This window comes from Trachypithecus francoisi, unplaced genomic scaffold (assembly GCF_009764315.1).
Source record: "Trachypithecus francoisi isolate TF-2019V2 unplaced genomic scaffold, Tfra_2.0 Lachesis_group4, whole genome shotgun sequence".
Classification (NCBI taxonomy): domain Eukaryota; kingdom Metazoa; phylum Chordata; class Mammalia; order Primates; family Cercopithecidae; genus Trachypithecus; species Trachypithecus francoisi.
Genome location: NW_022681469.1, coordinates 144582597 through 144599901, shown reverse-complemented (window position 1 = coordinate 144599901; position 17305 = coordinate 144582597). Strand labels below are relative to the sequence as shown.

Below are 17305 nucleotides of genomic sequence, written 5' to 3'. Positions count from 1 at the left end.
TTCACCAGCACTCTTACACGGAGAGAAGTGAAGCTCACGACGGCAGCAAAATGAGCCCAGGAGAGAGCCCAAGCCTTCCTGTTTTGCTGACAGATGGCTGGCTTCTCAGATTGGTTTAAATTAAATTAAAAAAAAAAAAAGAAAGAAACAACTGGGAAGATGCTGTCCTTCGATGGCCACACTGAATGTTCCACAGAGTGCACTACAAGCCACAAACACCAGGGAGAGAACCCCAGGGTCAGTGGAGTAGAAACAAAAAGGTGTGCTGTGTTTCGCCCTTGGGGTCCTGGCCTGCCACTCAGCAGTCTCAGGTGCCCCGAAGTGGATGACAGCTGGCAGCTCCACAGATAAGAAAGCTATGGTCAGCAGAAGGTGACCTCAAGGAAATCTGCTTATTTATGCTGTGATAAATGAATTTCAGGATAGCTCCTTCACTAACCAGAAAATACAGTCTATTTGTTGACTCTAAACCAAGTTGTCCCCCTGTACCCCTTTTTATTTTTGGCCACCTCTGTCTCTGGTTCAGGTGTGTGGATCTGAGCTGTGGCTTGCTTCAGCGGAGATCTGAAAACTGATGGATGATTCAGGGACCTTACCCTCTCAATTAGGCTGAAAACTGTGAGGGTAGAAGTGTTATATATATCTATCACTCCATATACCTTTAATACCTTTTATGGTACATATGGAATATCTATGTTCAATTTCAGGAATATCAGTATTAGTCATGATGAGGATATACATGATAGTCACTTTAGTCACTTTTTCTGGATGGGAGGGATTTTTATCTATTTCTAAAAGTGGCATGAATTTTCAAGGTGGGTGTGTGACTTAGGAGTACAGCCAGTGGCCACTGTACAGAAAAAGTATTTCAGAAACCAGAGTAAGCATCCATCAGCACACGGAAGCCAGACACACTAGCCCAGATGCAAGCATGTGACCAGCACAAGCATTTCCAAAAAGCAATACGTCAAGACTCTCAGATACCTTTACTGTATAAAAGGGGAAAAGCCATGATTCTTCTGAAACTGTCAAAACAATGATAAAGAAACAAGACAGACTCAAATGAGAAAAATCTTTGTAATAGCTGTGCCACACTAATACAGGGTGTTAGAAGTTAGTTCTTTAGCTTTCTGAAGATGTGTATAGTATTTTAGTGTGGCCTATCACACACCAGGTCTTAAATACCTCTGTATTGGTTGGTGAAGCATACAGAAGTTAAATCTTGTCACAGCAACTATACCAACACGAAATTGTTAGAATGATGACTTTAAACTTTTTGCTACATAAATGATACAATCTTTTACAACTTTTTTTAAAGGCAAGAAAATGCTCATAATTTCTACCACTTAGGACTACTATTTTTTTCTGTATATTTATTTCTGTGCTTTTTACAAAAAGAGAACACCAAACAGATTACAAATATACTGTTTTAAAATATTCTTTAATTTAATACTACACATATCTTTTTATTTAACAAATATACACCACCATCATTATTTTACTGGCTACACACTACTCAACTGATTTATATAACCAATGCCCTATAGTTGCATACTCAAGTTATTTTCAATTTTTTAAAAAAAGATGTTTCCTAAGGCACAGTCAAGGCTCTTCCACCCAAGCACCATTGGCAAACGCCCTTCCAGTAGAATGTGGGCTAAGCCTCTGAGTTTGCTGCATGGAGACAGAGGTGATCGATGCTAAGTCCTCCAGACACACTCGTCCTTTCAGGGGGTGAGATGTGAGAACAGTTTCAAGCCAGAATCCTGACAAACTGTCCTCAGCTGGTCCCCAAATCAAGCTCTGCTCTGTGGGAACCTTCTTACTTTTGCAGTCATTTGCAAACAGTCCCCGCACCAGTCTCCTGGAGGGAGCTGGGGATGGGCAGCAGATCACACCACAGTGAGCACCTTCCTGGAGTGAGTCTATGGTTAGCAGCCAAGTCTGCAAGAGGCAGAGAGCTCTGCATTTTCGTACGTGGGCCTGCTGGACATTTCCACTCAATGCCCTATCACCACTTCCTGCCCCAGCATGGAGACCTGTTTTGCAATCCACCTCACTTCCAAGTTCATACACAATTTCAACCAGACTGTTTCTGACGGCAGGGGGCTTCATGGGCTTATGAGTGCAGTTGCTTGGGGGCTGGTGCTTAGGGGATCTCTTTGCTTGGTGTGATGTTCACCAAAATTTTTAATAATTTTTGAACAAGAGGCCTCGAGTTTTCAGTCTGCACTGAGCCCTGTGAATTCCATGGCCTGACTCGTCTGACATCATAAAGGATGACTTGACGGGCTCCTGAAAGCTTCCCCAAACTCCAAACTTGCATCTCTTGAGATGAAAAGCAGTGACTTTCTCGTAAAAGTGGCTTTGCTTCCAGAGAAAGGCTAAAAGAATAATCAAACAATGAGAAACTGTTTGAGGGAAAGGAAACGTGGCCTCTTCCAAGACAGCTTACAAAGGGGAGCCTGAAGTGTCTAGAAGGGCACTTACGTCCTGTCACACTCTTTTGTTAGCACGTGCATCACTTTGGCTGTGTATTTTACAAAGCACTTACTGAGTCCCTCTTCTCCCACATGGAAGAAACACAGAGTGCCAAGTAAAACGGAATTTAAGCTTGATATCGCTTCAGCTTAAAAGGAGCTTACGTTCAGTAAAAGGAGTTAATCACAAAAGCAAACTAATGGTATGTTTTCACAAACTTTCACCTAAATGAAAAATCAAGATCAGTAGGTCTGTAAAGGGAGATGCCAGAAGGAATAATTATTTCACAGAAACGTACTGCAGTTTTCTACTTTGCCTGGGAAACCCAAACAATTTCAGGCAAGAGCTAAAAGAATCAATAGAAAATACAACAATATCAGCAAACTACCTTTCACCTGTGCAATTCTTATGAACATGAATGCTTTTACTGTTTTTTTGGAGCACGTAGTTCTGAATCATGCATAAGGGGAAATAGATGCAGAGATTAAGTGCAGGGCCAACGTGACAGAAGCTGTCCATGGCTGTGCCTCTAGGAGCAGGGAGTGGAGTCTGCAGTCACAAGCCATCAGGCACCCTCCGCTCCCATTCTGGACTGCTCACTGACTTGGAAGGTCTAAATCTCTGTCTGTCTTTCCTCTGCCTTCTGCATCTCTCCCTCCTCCCACACCTACCTCCCATCTCTTTTTCTGTCCCTCCCTCCCTCTGCCTCCCTTTGTCTGAGAGAGACTGTTTCTCTCTCAGTCTCTCTCCGCCCTTCTCCTTTCTCTCCCTCTTTCTGACCAAACAGTGTCAAATAGGACTTACTTTCCTAGTTTCAGTTATAAACTATTAGCATATCCATAACTTTACAAAGGAGGAGCAGAAGCTGGACTAGGAACCGGGCAAGTCCACAGCACAGGGGCCTCTTCCAGGCTGTGTGGGCAGTGCTGACTTACAGCCTTCACAGACCCTGCAAGGCGTCCCTGGGGGACCTTGGGCCTGTCCTGAAACAGCTTTCTGGACCCTGCCTTTCCTCCTTCCACACTGAGGCAGGACTGGGACCTGGCTGTTCCCTGGGGAGAAACATCCAACAGCCCTGGGCAGTTGCTGCTTCCAGGTGAGGAGCCTTGGCAAGCCTGGCTGGGAAGTAAACTCATTCTAACTGCAGCACCCCAGAGGAGAGTCTGACCAGAGCCCCGCCAAGCCTGCTGGGGCCCCTGTGGAGGCGGGTCTCAGGCCTCTGAGCTGCCTCCAACTCCCCTCTCTTTTCTGACAGTGAATACCTCTCTTCACAGTGCTTGCCCCGACACAAGGAGTCTCTCCCATAATTCTGACAAGCTGAGTCTAGACAAATGAAGTAAAAATTAAAATGCAGATAGATGCCTGTCAAGAATCACAACTTTACCACTTTTCTAGCAGCCCAAATTTATAGCTATTAAAAAGCCACTAAGTACACAGCATGCCAAATTAACTGTACAAAGTACTGAGGGTCACTCAAAATTAGCCTATCTGTTGGTAGCACACAGTACTTCTACAAGCTTTAAAAAAAATTGCAGTTGGCCGGGTGTGGTGGCTCACGCCAGTAATCCCAGCACTTTGGGAGGCCGAGGCAGGTGGATCACGAGGTCAAGAGATCAAGACCATCCTGGCTAACACCGTGAAACTCCGTCTCTACTAAAAACACAAAAAATTAGCTGGGCGTGGTGGTGGGCACCTGTAGTCCCCGCTACTCAGGAGGCTGAGGCAGAAGAACGGTGTGAACCCGGGAGGCAGAGCTTGCAGTGAGCTGAGACTGCACCACTGCACTCCAGTCTGGGTGACAGAGGGAGACAAAAAAAAAAAAAAGAAAAAAAAAGAAAAGAAAGAAAAAGAAAAAAATTATAGTTCCCTAAGACTTAAAACAGCTGCCTTACAGTGTCTTTCTGTTGGTTCATTTTTAGGCAAATGCCTTCCCTCTCCACTGGTACTCTACGGGGGACTCTTTGTCCTGAGATATTTCATAACATGTATTGAATACTTTGAGTGTGCCAGGAAAAGGTTGCAAACAAAAGGATACTGGTACTCCCTGGCTTTATCTAAGCAACCTACTAAGTTTCTGGCATTGAAGAGGCAAATGGTTAAGCCTCACAAAGACCGTGGGTGATGTCTGTCTTGTCCACTTGTTTATTTGAGCACCCGGCATAGTGTCCAATGTAGAGCTAGAATTCAACACCTACTTGATAAATATGTACACGTGTCTTTAACTCTCCCAATTAAACCCAAGGCATCTGCATTATTATCTCCATTTCATAGAAGAGAGAACCAAGGCTAAGAGCAATAGCTTTCCCCAGGTCACATAGTTAATCCACAACAGAGTTGAGACTTGAACCCGTGTAGTCTGATGGTGATGCCTCTTTCTTTCTAGCACTCTTGCCCATCAGAATGTTGCAGCCTGGTGCAGGGGTCGCGCACTCCAAATGCATGACAGATAAGGATGGATGCTACTTACATACTGCCAGAAACTAAATATGATCTTTGTAATACTCTGCAATGAAGGCAAATTTCATCATAAAACTTCTACAGTAAACTTCTGGTTATTTGGCCAAATGTATGCTATTTACTTTTTCCTCCCTGACAAGTGAAGCCACACTAGAGTTACATTTGGGGTTATTTCCTTAAATACTCAATGATGCTTATATTGAAGGAAGTAGACACATGGTGGGGGCGGGGGGCCATGGACCAAGTCTGTAATTTATTTAAAATGCCTTAGGTCACAGACCTCTTTAATAAAACCCATTATTCCTGCTAAGAGACAAGTCCTTTCATCTTCAGACTGGTAGATTTTACTTTTGCAAATCTATCATATCACTGTGAATTACACTGTATTTTAAAAAAGGAAATGCTTCAAGAGAAAGCTAAGGCAATATGCAAAGTCTTTGTATCTAGTCAAAGAGACCTTATAGGTTTTCGTAACAATTTGACAAAACAGGTTGAGAGAACATAAAAACTTCTCAGCACTCTTATTTCATTTCTGATTCTTTTCATTTTTCAAAAATTAGCTGCCAATCTACACATTTTCGTGATTATTCCACAGAGTATTGCTGGTGCAAATAACAATGAAAAACAAGATTTAAACAGGAAAGCAGGAATCCAATTTGGCTTTCACACCACCCTCCCCCGACATTTAACTGAGCCACAGAAAACTCCTCCTGCGGTTTGTTCCACTGTGAAACTTTTTGAGGGCAAATCAGCTCAGATGTGCAATTCTGTCCTAGCATTTTTTATTTTTATGGCCAGGAACTGATATGCAAAAGAGGAAGGGTCAAAGGGAACTAAGGAAACCTTTCAAAACACAGTTAAAAACTATGCTATTTGAATGTTTTCTTAGTAAAGAGGTATTTGATACAGAGGGAAAAGAAACAGAACATTTTAAATGCCACAGTGGAGCCACCTGTTTCTAAGTGAGGTATAAGAAATGATGGCAGATACTGTATCCAAAAAGTTGTTTTAAAAATAGAGAAAGTGGAGTTGGAGACAGTCCTTTGTGTTCACGTTTGTTGCTGCAAGAAGCCCAGAGCTGGAGTTCAAGCTGGCCATGACTGTCTGTCCTGACGTTACAGGCATATTGTATCATCTCTACCCTCTCGTAGGGGTGCACGGTTCACACAGAGAGGAGAGGCTTCCTGTCTATACTACTGTACCATCCACTCTCAAACTACTACTGCTGTTTATTGAGCAACCATGGGATAAGCATACATAGTCAAAATTGACAGAGGCTTTTACAGGCCCTCTTCTGATTTGGGCCATGGACATCAGCCACTTCCTAGGTAGCTTCCTCAAATATAAATGGCATTTCACACTTCATCATTTAAGTTAAAAAAATCTAAATTTAGAATCATTTTCTTCTGCCCTCCTACCGATTTCAGAAGACCTTCATGCATGGCCAGGAGCTGTGCAACAATATGAAGTGCAATGAAAATAGAACCTACAGCTTTAAAAAACACAGAAACTGCCTCCAAAAGAAGGGTCTGCACAGATATGCCCCAGGTCACTTTTTTCTTTTTTTGGTAATTTATTATAATAAGATCAAGAGACACAGGAGCCCAGGAAGAATTGTGTTCCCACTATTTTCAAAGTTTTTTTCCTTCATTTTTTTTTTAAAGATAGATAAACACAAAGTTATAACAGTAAGTTTTTCCCTCAGCAAGGCCAAATGGTGTCACAAAGAATGCTTTATCTTGCCTTCTTAGCAGTGAAATTATCTTAACGTACAAGTAAATCATTTCAGGTGGACATTTTGAGACTCATACTTAACACTCTACATAATAGAGAAATCCACTTGCATACCCATAACATTTCAAACAATGCACCTGCAAAATTGAAGTTTCTGCAAAGCCATTTGACTTCTATTAAAATAAGTGCTTGTGTGAGTTTATTTGGGAAGCGCTACATTTTATTTAGTCCCAAAGAAGTAAAATGATTTAGATCTTCACAGGAACATCCCATTGTTTATGAACCCATATGTGTATATTTATTAAAAATAACTTGAAATCATGATTGATTGATTTGCCCACTGAGGACACATTCCTAGGTACTATAAATTTTCTTCATCTTATTTAGATATAGTATCTACCATCAGCAGGTGGTAAGACAAGATCTACAAAATCTACCTATACATACAGAGAGAACATGCGCTCTAGAATAAACGCATTAGGGGATTCATTGCTGCACATATAACGATTTACCTCTTATTCCTTGCAATATAAAAGGCTGCTTTGGCCTGACCTATATACAATAATGGGCATTTAGTCTTTGCTCCAGAGAGGATGAAAAGGTGCAGACATCCTGATTGCTGTCTTCAAACTTGGGTAGGCCAAAGCCACTTGGTTTCCAGACTAACTGGAAATTTTCCCCAAGGGACTGAATTCCGACCTCCATTTTGTTTACGATACCCACAAAATTATCAGCTATCAATTGAGATGAAATTTTTTTCATAACAACTATAAGAAATTAATCTATGTTGAACTATGCCCACAGTACATAGAATTTGATTAAAAAATCAGGTTCCTTAAATTGTAGTTTGGTCTCTTAGTAGCTTTACTTTGGAAATTCACCTTGCTCATCATCCCACCTTTGAGGGGGTCCACTGAAGTCAAAATGAGTTGTGTCTCAGAAGGGCAAAGGGAAGAATAAATACATCAATAACTTGGTAACAATAACTGCTACTGACAACAATCAAATAATGACAGAAAAGAACATCATTTGAGAATCTAACTTGGTGTTTTAGCTGGATCCTGTTAGCAAGAAAGTTCTAGATTCCTATTTTGTTCTGCAATAGGGAGCTCAGCACTGGCTGTCCTGTAACCCAAATCTGGAAGCATTCTTAACACCCTCATACCAAAACCATTCATCACATTGTAAGGTCCATGTGAAACGTGGGAATCAGGCCCCACCAGGATAGTTTAGATCCCATTTTGTAGTCCTTTACTTGTGGCCTATGATCTCTTCATGCAAACCCAGGGGGAGGGGGCTCATCAGTAAAACCTCAGAGACCTTACAACTTCCTCATTTGTGGGGCTACAAAAATGGGCATATCTTTATTTATAACCTGACAGAAAATGCTCCTGTCCATAAGAGAGCAAAATGTGGGAAAATTCATTTTAAACACTGCAGTCAGATTTTTCTGCAGCTCTTAAGTAAGCTGAAATTATTTATTTTTAATGTTTCACTTTACATGTTCCTTTTTAGCAAATTTCATTTCTTTAACAAAACATTGTCTAATCTTAAAGCGAAAATTCTTTAAGTTCAAGCAAATATATACAACCTCATACTAAAGCGGGAAAACATACTGCAAAAGTACTCACAACTTCCTACCAATTTTTAAAATAATTAATTGCCTTATGTTTAACAACCTGAGATAATTAGCAGTATGCTTTTAATTTAATGAAATGGAATATACAATTTATCAATATGTTTTTGCAGTGAATCTCTTTGAATATCGGCTTAATTTTGTGCCCTACGCAAAACTCAGCACAGAGGAGGAGGTAAAGGTCACTTTCTCAGGTTAAAAGTGGGGCTCGCACTAGGGGTTTGCTGGCTCTCTCTAGTTTCCATTAAAAGCACTGGAACTCACTTCAGAGTGCCTCAGAAGTAAGCTTACAAAAGGTCAATTCCTCATTCTCATTTCTTCTAGACTCTAAATTAAACATTTTTCCCGTTAGGTCTAGGGAAGTATCTTACGTGGAATTTTATTTGTTCTAGGTTTGCCAGTGAAAATCTGGTATAACAACAAAAATTTATCAAAAACTGATAAATCAATATTCATAGTGGAACTCCTAGCTTCAGAACAGGACTCTAATCTAAACCACATTGTTCATTTTCAAATAGTTTCAAACTAACAGAAAAGGCTTTAAAGGTATAGATTTTAGTGTGTGATCTCAAAGTTGGAGCATAACAATCTACTTCAATACGTGTAAGCCCATTCGAAAACACTTTACGCAGTTCTTAGTGTTTCGACAGTCTGTGCAAAACCCCCACCAATTATAGAAAGAAAGAGGGGAGGGGAGGGAAGGGAAGGACAGGAAAGGAAAGGCAAGTAGAAGGAAGGGAAAGACACAGAAGAGAAGGGAAGAAAAAAGGAAGAGAGGAAGACCAGACAGACAAGCCCACATTGGGTCCCCTCTTCTTACTGCATTGGTCTCTCAACGAACCTAACCTCCTACCCATTAGAGTTAACTTTTGGTGTGAAATGGCGGGAAGACAGTCAGATTTACTTTAGCAGCGAGATGATTGCATAAGAAAAATAAATCACTGCACACTTGAGTGAGAAAATATGAAGAAAGCACTTTTCCACTAATTAGGACCCATTTTCAGCCATTCGTTAAGCCGTGGCCCCGTGCCACGAGCTATCAGGAGGTGGAGCATGGGGCCATCCGAAAGCAGAGCATGCAGACGGAGCATAATGATGCTCTCCATCACCCGAGACAGGTGGCCTGTACAGGGATATGGGCAGCTGCTCTGGGTTCAGGCCACCCACTGTGGAAACACCAGCAGGGAAGAGGGAAGAACACACTGGCTATTCCAATCCATGCAAGTACACAAAGAAACCATGTGGCACTCACCAACCAACTGAGGCCTCGCCAAGGCCAAGTGAGAGCTGCCTTTTCCACACAAATCCAGACTTTGAGGACCCAGGGGTGCTCGGTTTCCCTCAGACTCAGACACCAGGGAGGGATCTTGGTGCCTGGCTACAGGGCCTCTGTGTCCTCTTCCTCCTCCAAAAGGTTCCACTGCTGCCTTCACACTCCACCAGGGTGCAGAGAAAGGTGGAACCACTTGCCAAATATGCAAAAAAGGAGGGAAGACCGTTTTCTCTTAGGAAAACACAGACAGGAAGGGAGCCTGTGCTTCCTGTCGTAACCAAAATGAGTTCAGAAATTATGTGGACGTCTGATTTGTCAGGCTTGTGGTGGAAAAGGGTGCTCTTTTAGTCAACAGGAATTGTGAGTTCCCCTAAGGCAGAAATGGCCATGGGAGAAAAGAATTAGGGCCAGGCCTGTTAACAGGCAGGACAAATGGCCGCCACACCTGTGACCTAGGGTTTGCACCATTTTTAACAGTTTATTAACAGGTGGTTGGCTGAAGACTCCTCTGGCATCTACCTATTTATCATAGTCAAACATGAGAGGGAAAAAACGTCAACTGAAACAATTTGGCAGTTGCCTGTAGATTAGGCCTCAGTTACTCTTCCTCCAGGCCCTTCTCAGGAGTAACCACCAAGGAGACACCAAAATGGGCAGGCCCGAACTTCGCCACTTAAAAACCTTCTGCAAACCTTCTTCTGTTTGCTGTTGTATCTCGCTTGTAATATGCAGCACTTTGTAAGGTTTCATAATGTTTTAAAAATATTTGTTGGAATATCACCAAACATTTAAAAACTCAAACTAAAGCTACTAAAGTGATGACACTGAAACGTTAAGGACATAAACATATATTCCAGTAGATGTGGAAAGGTAACCTGAGGTATGAAGTCATTTATTAAACTGCAAAGAAATACAAGAAAGCCATGGTCCACGTGAAGATACCAGCATGAGTGTTCAGTCAGCACCACAGTAAAAATAGTTTTGTTACTGTCGATATCCTTTGGTTTTAGGTGCTCTACGTCCCTAATAAAACCTCATTCCTATCTTGTTCCTCATCTGAACTTTAAGTGTTTGTGTGTGTGTGTGTGAGAGAGAGAGAGAGAGAGAGAGAGGGAGAGACAGTGTGTATAATGCTGATCCTCTGAAACTCTATGTTTCTAAGACCTAGATCAAAAATGTACATGTGCCCTTTTTGAGCAAAATAAAACTCATCTATTTTTAAGATGTGAAATAGATTTATGTTTCTCTTCTTGTAAGCTTCAAAGGATGGGTCACTTGTTGCTTTTACATCTTGTATTTTCTCCCATAAAATGGAATGATTATTCAGCACAAATATGAAATGGAATAGAGCAGAAGTCTCTGTAATTATGAACGCAAAGACACCAGACAGAGAACAATGTTCACAGCCAGGACAGGAGCTGCAGCAACTCTGCTGCTAGAAGCAGGCGTCACAGTACCCCAGAGTGCTTGTCAGTCTTAGAAACAGAGGCATCGGAAGACAAGCGTTTTCAGAGAACACAAAAAGGTCATGGTTTACCTTCTGTAAGCTGGAGTGGAGCCACTTACATCAATCTCCCTTAGAATATGACAAGAACCAACACTTATTTCATAGTGAAATTATTTCACAATTCCAATAGAGGAAGAAAAAAATGCCACAAAAGAGTGCTATCCTTGATGAATTCTTAGTTAACTGCAGTTACATTACATTAATACATACAATTATGCAACACTCAAAAAACGTTATTTATGTCTAAAATTCACCACTATATAACATAGGGAAATCCACCTTGTTTTAGTAAAAGTTCAAAAATAAAGGGGGCCTTTAATACTCATTTCAGGTCTGTTTGATGTTAAAACTCTTCCACACTGCCCCATGCTTCTTACTCCACTCTGCGTGCATGCTCTGTGTGTGTGCATATGTACATGGTATTTCTTTATTTCATGTATCTGTTAATATAGGCATAATCTTGAACTGCACGTATACATATAGTAATAGAGAGTTCTTTCCTATTTCAAAAATTTTGACATTTATATTGAAAATATGCTACATTAACCACGCATGAAACATATACATCCAAATCAAGAACAAAAAATGTATCCAAACCAAAGAACCACTGTTCTCAAACTCCAAGTCTCTAGTCAAACAAGGAAGACAGTGGTCTGCAGTACAACAGGGCTTTAGACCTCTTAGCCAATCAATATATTCACTACAATATTAGTTTTTTGACAAAGGATATGGCTACAAACGGCCACAGCTGATCTTCTCTTTAGGAGCCCGTGTAAAACTTTTCAAAAGGGTCAAACCTAACACATCCACACTTTTATCTGCAGCCCTTGTGGTCTCCAGGAGACCCTGAGGGTGGGTGATTTTTGCTATGATGTTTCTGCAATAGGGGAGTGTGTAGTTTTCCAAGAGGTAGCACTCTAATTAGAACACTGATGAATTAAACAAGTACTGGAGAGTTTCTAAACTCCTTCCTTCAACTCTCACCATGAAACAAAAGGGGAAGAAAACATGACCATTGAGTTCAATAAAATGTTCTGGTCATTAGCTCTGATTGACTGTAAGACTCAGAAGCACATTTTTTTTTTCATGTAAAAAAGGTATGAGATATGTTCATGGCGAAATTTGAAATCAGATACATTCTATCAAGCAAGAATAATGTAGTATTTTTAAAGTGACATCATTTGTATGTGTACACATTATTTCTTTAACGTGTTTTGCGTTTTTACAAGATGCCAGCATAAGAAGGTGAATATTCTTGTCATGAATATTTGCCTTGTGTACATTTTAAGCCGCAGCCCAATTTGATCTGATTTGTCACAGAAATAATTGACACATTCTAACATAAATAATACAAAATTGTTACTTTTTAGAATTCCATATAAAAGATGAGTACAATAAACCTCATTGAACAAACATCTTCAAACAAAGAAATAAACTCAAGAGGACCCAGGACATTTTTATGTGGGTTTCTCTCCCCACTCAGCTCACAACCAAACTGAACCTGGCCTTAAAATCATTTGAATTTCTATGAAAGTTTAAATATCATACGCAGTATTTTCAACTTCCATAAATTTTCCTCTTTTAACAGAAGTTGATGGGACTAGTAAGGAGACATTTCCTCAACACCATTTTGTCTCGAAGTTTAAAATAAGGTATCTCAAAGCTGAAATATACTGCCTGCGGTGCAGTGGGAAATTGTGAGTGGGTAACCTAAGCAGAGTGCGCCGCATTGAAATTCAGTCTGGGTGGGCTGCAGTCCCTAGAGAGAGGGAAGCTGCGTTTGAAAGCTGTGCCTTGTCAGACCCTATGGAATCGCTACGGGTTTCGGTCATTAGATGCCATACTCTGTGCCTCCAAATTAGAAGGAAAAACAAGCCTTCACGAGGTTCCTTAGGCATCAGCAGCGATGCTTGACAAATATTTAAAATACATTTCAAACATAACCGCAAGTAACCTGATGCCTTAATATTACTAAGGGTTTTCCTGAGAAGGTTTGGTGACTTGAGCGCCAAACCTGCGGTCAGCAAAAGAACTAACTTTTCGAAGCCGGGATAATTCTTCTCTTGCAGAAATCAAGTTCTGACTCGATCTCATCATATTTATAGTATAAAAAGAAAGCTCTCGGCTCAAATACAAGGAAAACTCTTTACACACGACTTTATAAAGGCTGACTTCTGTGGGTATATGTAGGTCTATATAAATTTAAATATGGCTGGGAGCTAGAACTCCTCTCCTGGTGACAGTGGGGCTGCTCAGAAGTGTCCCATGCCGGCCTGGTCCTGCACCTGCTGGCACAGTGCAGAGCGGCAGACGCTTGACAGAAGTCAACGCTCTCACTGTCCTCAGAAAGGAGAGGCGGACCGGAGCGACACCAGGGATTACCAATCTTACCGCCTTTCTTGACTTTTTTTTTTTTTTTTAATTCACCAGTTACCCCAAGTTTTCCTATTGAAATTCAATTTGAAAACACTCACGTGGATTTGTGCGTCGCGCTTTGGGGCCAAGACTGATCTTCGGGTGCGAAGAGCAACCTCGGAGCCGGGGCTCCCTCTGCCCTACCGGGCTTGCCCGCCTCGCCGCGGCCGAGCGTCCCGCCCAGGCTGGGCTGCGCTGCGCGGGGACCCAGGGGGGTCGCCGCAGTCACCGCCCCGGGCGCGGGCCGCGCAGGCACTTGTTAGAGTGTCCTGCTAACTTGGCCGCGGAGCTCTTCCCAGCTTTCTTTCACAATGACTTCCTGAAGTTGCTCACTCGCATGTTCCCCATTTCTCCGCCACACTCCCCGCCCCCAGCCGGCTCAGACCCGGCTTTCGCGCTCCCGGTCGACTGGCTGCCCCGCGCACACAGCGCCGCCCGCGGGCCGCGTACCTGGCCCCCTCCGCGTCGGCCGCCCCCGCCGCGCCCTCGCGTTACCACCTGCTGCAGCCCAGAGCGGCGGGTGGCCGGAGCGCGCGCCCTGCCGCCCCGTAAACTTTGGGGTGACCCACGCTGGCGGTGCCCTCTCCACTTGCTCCGCAGCCGGCTCGGCTCTGCGCGCAAGTCTCGGCCGCCTCCCCGCTCACTGCTCCGGTACACGGAGCGGGGCACGCAGAGGGGCGCAGAGCCGGACACGGAGAGTGCGCGTCGTCCCGTCCCCCCGGCGTTGACGAGTACCCCGGCTCGCGCGGCGCCCGTCTCAGCCGCAAGTCCGGGCCAGCGAAGCCGCGCACGAAAACTTTGCAACAGCGCCGGGCTCCGGTTCAGCCCCCAAAAGGCCGCCCGGGCGGCGGCGGGCGCGGGCCGTACCTGCTGGCGCCGCCGCCGGCTGCAGCCCGCTCGCCCGCGCCGGGCCCCCTAGGCGCGCCGCCGCCACCCCCGCGCGCACCGCGCCCGGGCCCTCCCCTTGCCGCAGCGCTTCCTCATTCCAGCGCAGCATCGCGCCGCGGCCCCGCACGGGATGCGGCCGCCGGCGCTGTGCCCGCGGGCCGGGCAGCCCAGCTCGGCCACCGGGCTGCGGGACCCTCGCGTAACCCGTGGGGGGGAGGGCGGCGCGGACGACACGTGCGGGCCCCCAGGAAAGGGAGGGGGACGCGCGCCGCTGGGCCCGACACCCTGCACCCGGTGCCGCTAGTCGTTCGGGGCACCCGCACGCTGGCCCCGCTGGCGAGACTCGAGGGACTCGGGACACCGTAAAGCACTTTCCCCAGTGTCTGGGAGCGCCCGCTGTGCGCTCAGCTTCACGTCCCTGGAACTGGGGCCCCTTGGCTCCCGGGTTCGGGCTCCGGCCCCAGGATGCGAGTGCCCACCCGAGGGGGTGGGAAAAGTTGATCCTCCGCAAGGGAGGGGAAGGTGCAATTCATTTTCCCAGACAACCAATGGAATACCTCTCGTCTCTCTTCCCTCCCACCTGCTCACGGCAGAAGTTAGGATGGCGCCTTCCATGTTGGCCTGGGTGCACACGCAAGTGCGTGCGGAAGGGTGGCTGCAGGCGGAGGTGACAGCGAAGCAATCCCGCAGCCCGCTCGACGGCTCTTTGCGTCTCAGACCTCTCCCTGGCGTGTAAGACACCGTGTGTCTCCGTAAAACGGGAATGCCACCTCTGACAGCGCACCCCTTCGCCCTACGGGGAGCCCCTCACTCTGATTAGCCGGGCTCCACCCGAGCAGGAGCCAGCAGTGTGTTCAGCTTGAGCAGGAGAGAAAAAGTCATGAATTCCACACGTGCAGCCTGGGCTCCCGCCAGGCGCTAGGGGAGGGGACCCAGAGGAGTGAGATGCGCCTCCTGCCCTTCCAGACTTTTAGGAGCCACCAGGAAGGCACAGAATAAAAATCTCGGGCACCCCTGTGAGGAGGAGCGCCCTGTGAAGAGGGCCGAGGGTGTGCCCCTGCTTGGGCGCGGTGGTTCGGGAAGGCGCGAAGACCAGCAGGGAGAGCAATGAAAGACCAAGGGAGCCTCCTCAGGGTAGGACATGCAGGCGAAGAGGGCACAGGCCTTCCAGGTGGAGGGCACAGCCGGGCAAGGGAATAAGCAGAAAATGTCCCTTCGGGGCAGTCGAGCGTGGCTGGTGACCATCGCCACCGGGAAAGGTCGTGGCCTGGCCCAGGAGGCCTCCAGGTCGGGGACCGGGGCACACCAGAGACAGGATCTGCCTCTGGTGCCCCTGGGAGGAGGCCCTTCTACCTGTGAATCACAGTGTCTGTCCACATTCTTCCTGGGCGCATATGCAGCTCTTACTACAGTACTCAGTGTGTCCTGAAGGACATTCCGCTGGGCAAGCCTGAGCCAGTTAACTCACTGCTACAGCCCGGAGAAGGGGAAGGTAGTGAAAGGTGCATTGATTTACCTTCTAGTCCTCTCCTCCACTGCGTGACCTTGGGCAGGTTATCCAAACTCCTGAGCGTCATCTTCCTTGTCTGTAAAAAGAATACATGCCACCAATCCTAAAGAGTCCTTACCTGGATTAAATGAGGCAATAAACATAAGGTATAAGGCCCAGAGGGAGGCCAGCAATGTAAAGGGGACACTGACACCTCTTTTCTTGGATGCAGAAGTACTTTTAGTCCCTGGTATGTCTCTCTAAACCTGTGCCTTGGTCCTCAGGAGTGGACCAGTGGACCAAAACATAGGCATCTCACCAAGATGTAGCCCACTGAGGCTGGAGCATGTGGGGTTAAGAGCCCAGATAGTTTGGGCTTATGAATCTGACTGAGGTCCTTAATCTCTGGAAGCCTGAGTTTCCCCATCTGTAAATTGGTGATAATATGACCTTCCTGATGTGGTTGTTTGTGGGTTAAGTAGATCACATATGGAAGACCTTGCCACATGCCTGAAAGAGAGGAGTACTCTCCAAGTAGGAACTGTTATTCCCTGCTAACCCAACCAATGTCCCAATGAGATGAGGAGTGCTCTGTGAAGAGTCAGGCTCCTTGGCTGGGTGCAGTGACTCACACCTGCGTTTGGAGCCCAAGGTGGGAAGATGACTTCAAGCCAAGAATTCCAGACCAGCCTGAGCAACAAAGCAAGACCCTGTTTGTATAAAAAAAATTTTAACTTTAAAAATCAAACCCCATTTGTATTAAAAATTTAAAAATAAGGTGTCATGGTATGCACCTGCAGTCCCAACAACCTACTTAGGAGGCTGAGGCAGGAGGATCCCTTGAGCCCAGAAGTTTGAGGCTGAAGTGAGCCATGATTGGCACCAGTGCAATCAATCCAGCTTGGGCGACAGAGCAAGACCCTATCACAAAACAAAAACAAAACAAAACAGCAGTCAGGCTGAAGTTACCATGCCTTACCTTTGCCCCCAAGTGGGTGGAGTTAAAGGAAGTCAAGTTTACATTATTGTAACCTGGGGTCTGTGGATAGACTCAAAGGGACCAGAGAGGTGATATTAATCAAATGTTCAAACTCTTAGGGACAACAGTAAAGTGCACAATGGATGGGAAAACATATAGGGAGAAATTGAAACATGTAAAACTGTTTTTTGTTTTTCATTTTATGTCTAAAGCCGTTTTATTTTATTTATATATTAATTCATATATTGCCCTCTTCACAATGTTAAAGTGTTAAATAAAACACTGTTTAATTTATTCAGACAATAATTGCTAAATCACCAATTTTTCTTCTTTTGAGGCTGTATTATTGAAAGAATAGAGACCACCTATAGGATTAATCAGAGGCTACTTATTCAGAGCTCACTATAGAAAGACAGGCAACTAGACACTTTTATCCAGGTAGAGCC

General features: G+C 44.9%; 1 protein-coding gene across 26 annotated transcripts in view; it reads right to left on the bottom strand.

Annotated features, from left to right (window-relative positions):
* The window catches only part of IKZF1 (IKAROS family zinc finger 1), a 102499-nt gene extending 87199 nt beyond the window's left edge, over positions 1–15300 (bottom strand). For 2 of the 26 annotated variants that reach the window (XM_033194266.1, XM_033194269.1), the window contains exon 1: positions 14371–14588. In XM_033194266.1, coding sequence (XP_033050157.1) covers positions 14371–14500 — 130 coding nt within the window. In that variant the 5' untranslated portion in view covers positions 14501–14588. The other 24 variants (XM_033194287.1, XM_033194288.1, XM_033194272.1 and 21 more) reach the window with 22 other exon arrangements.
* Positions 15301–17305: the final 2005 nt, after the last annotated feature.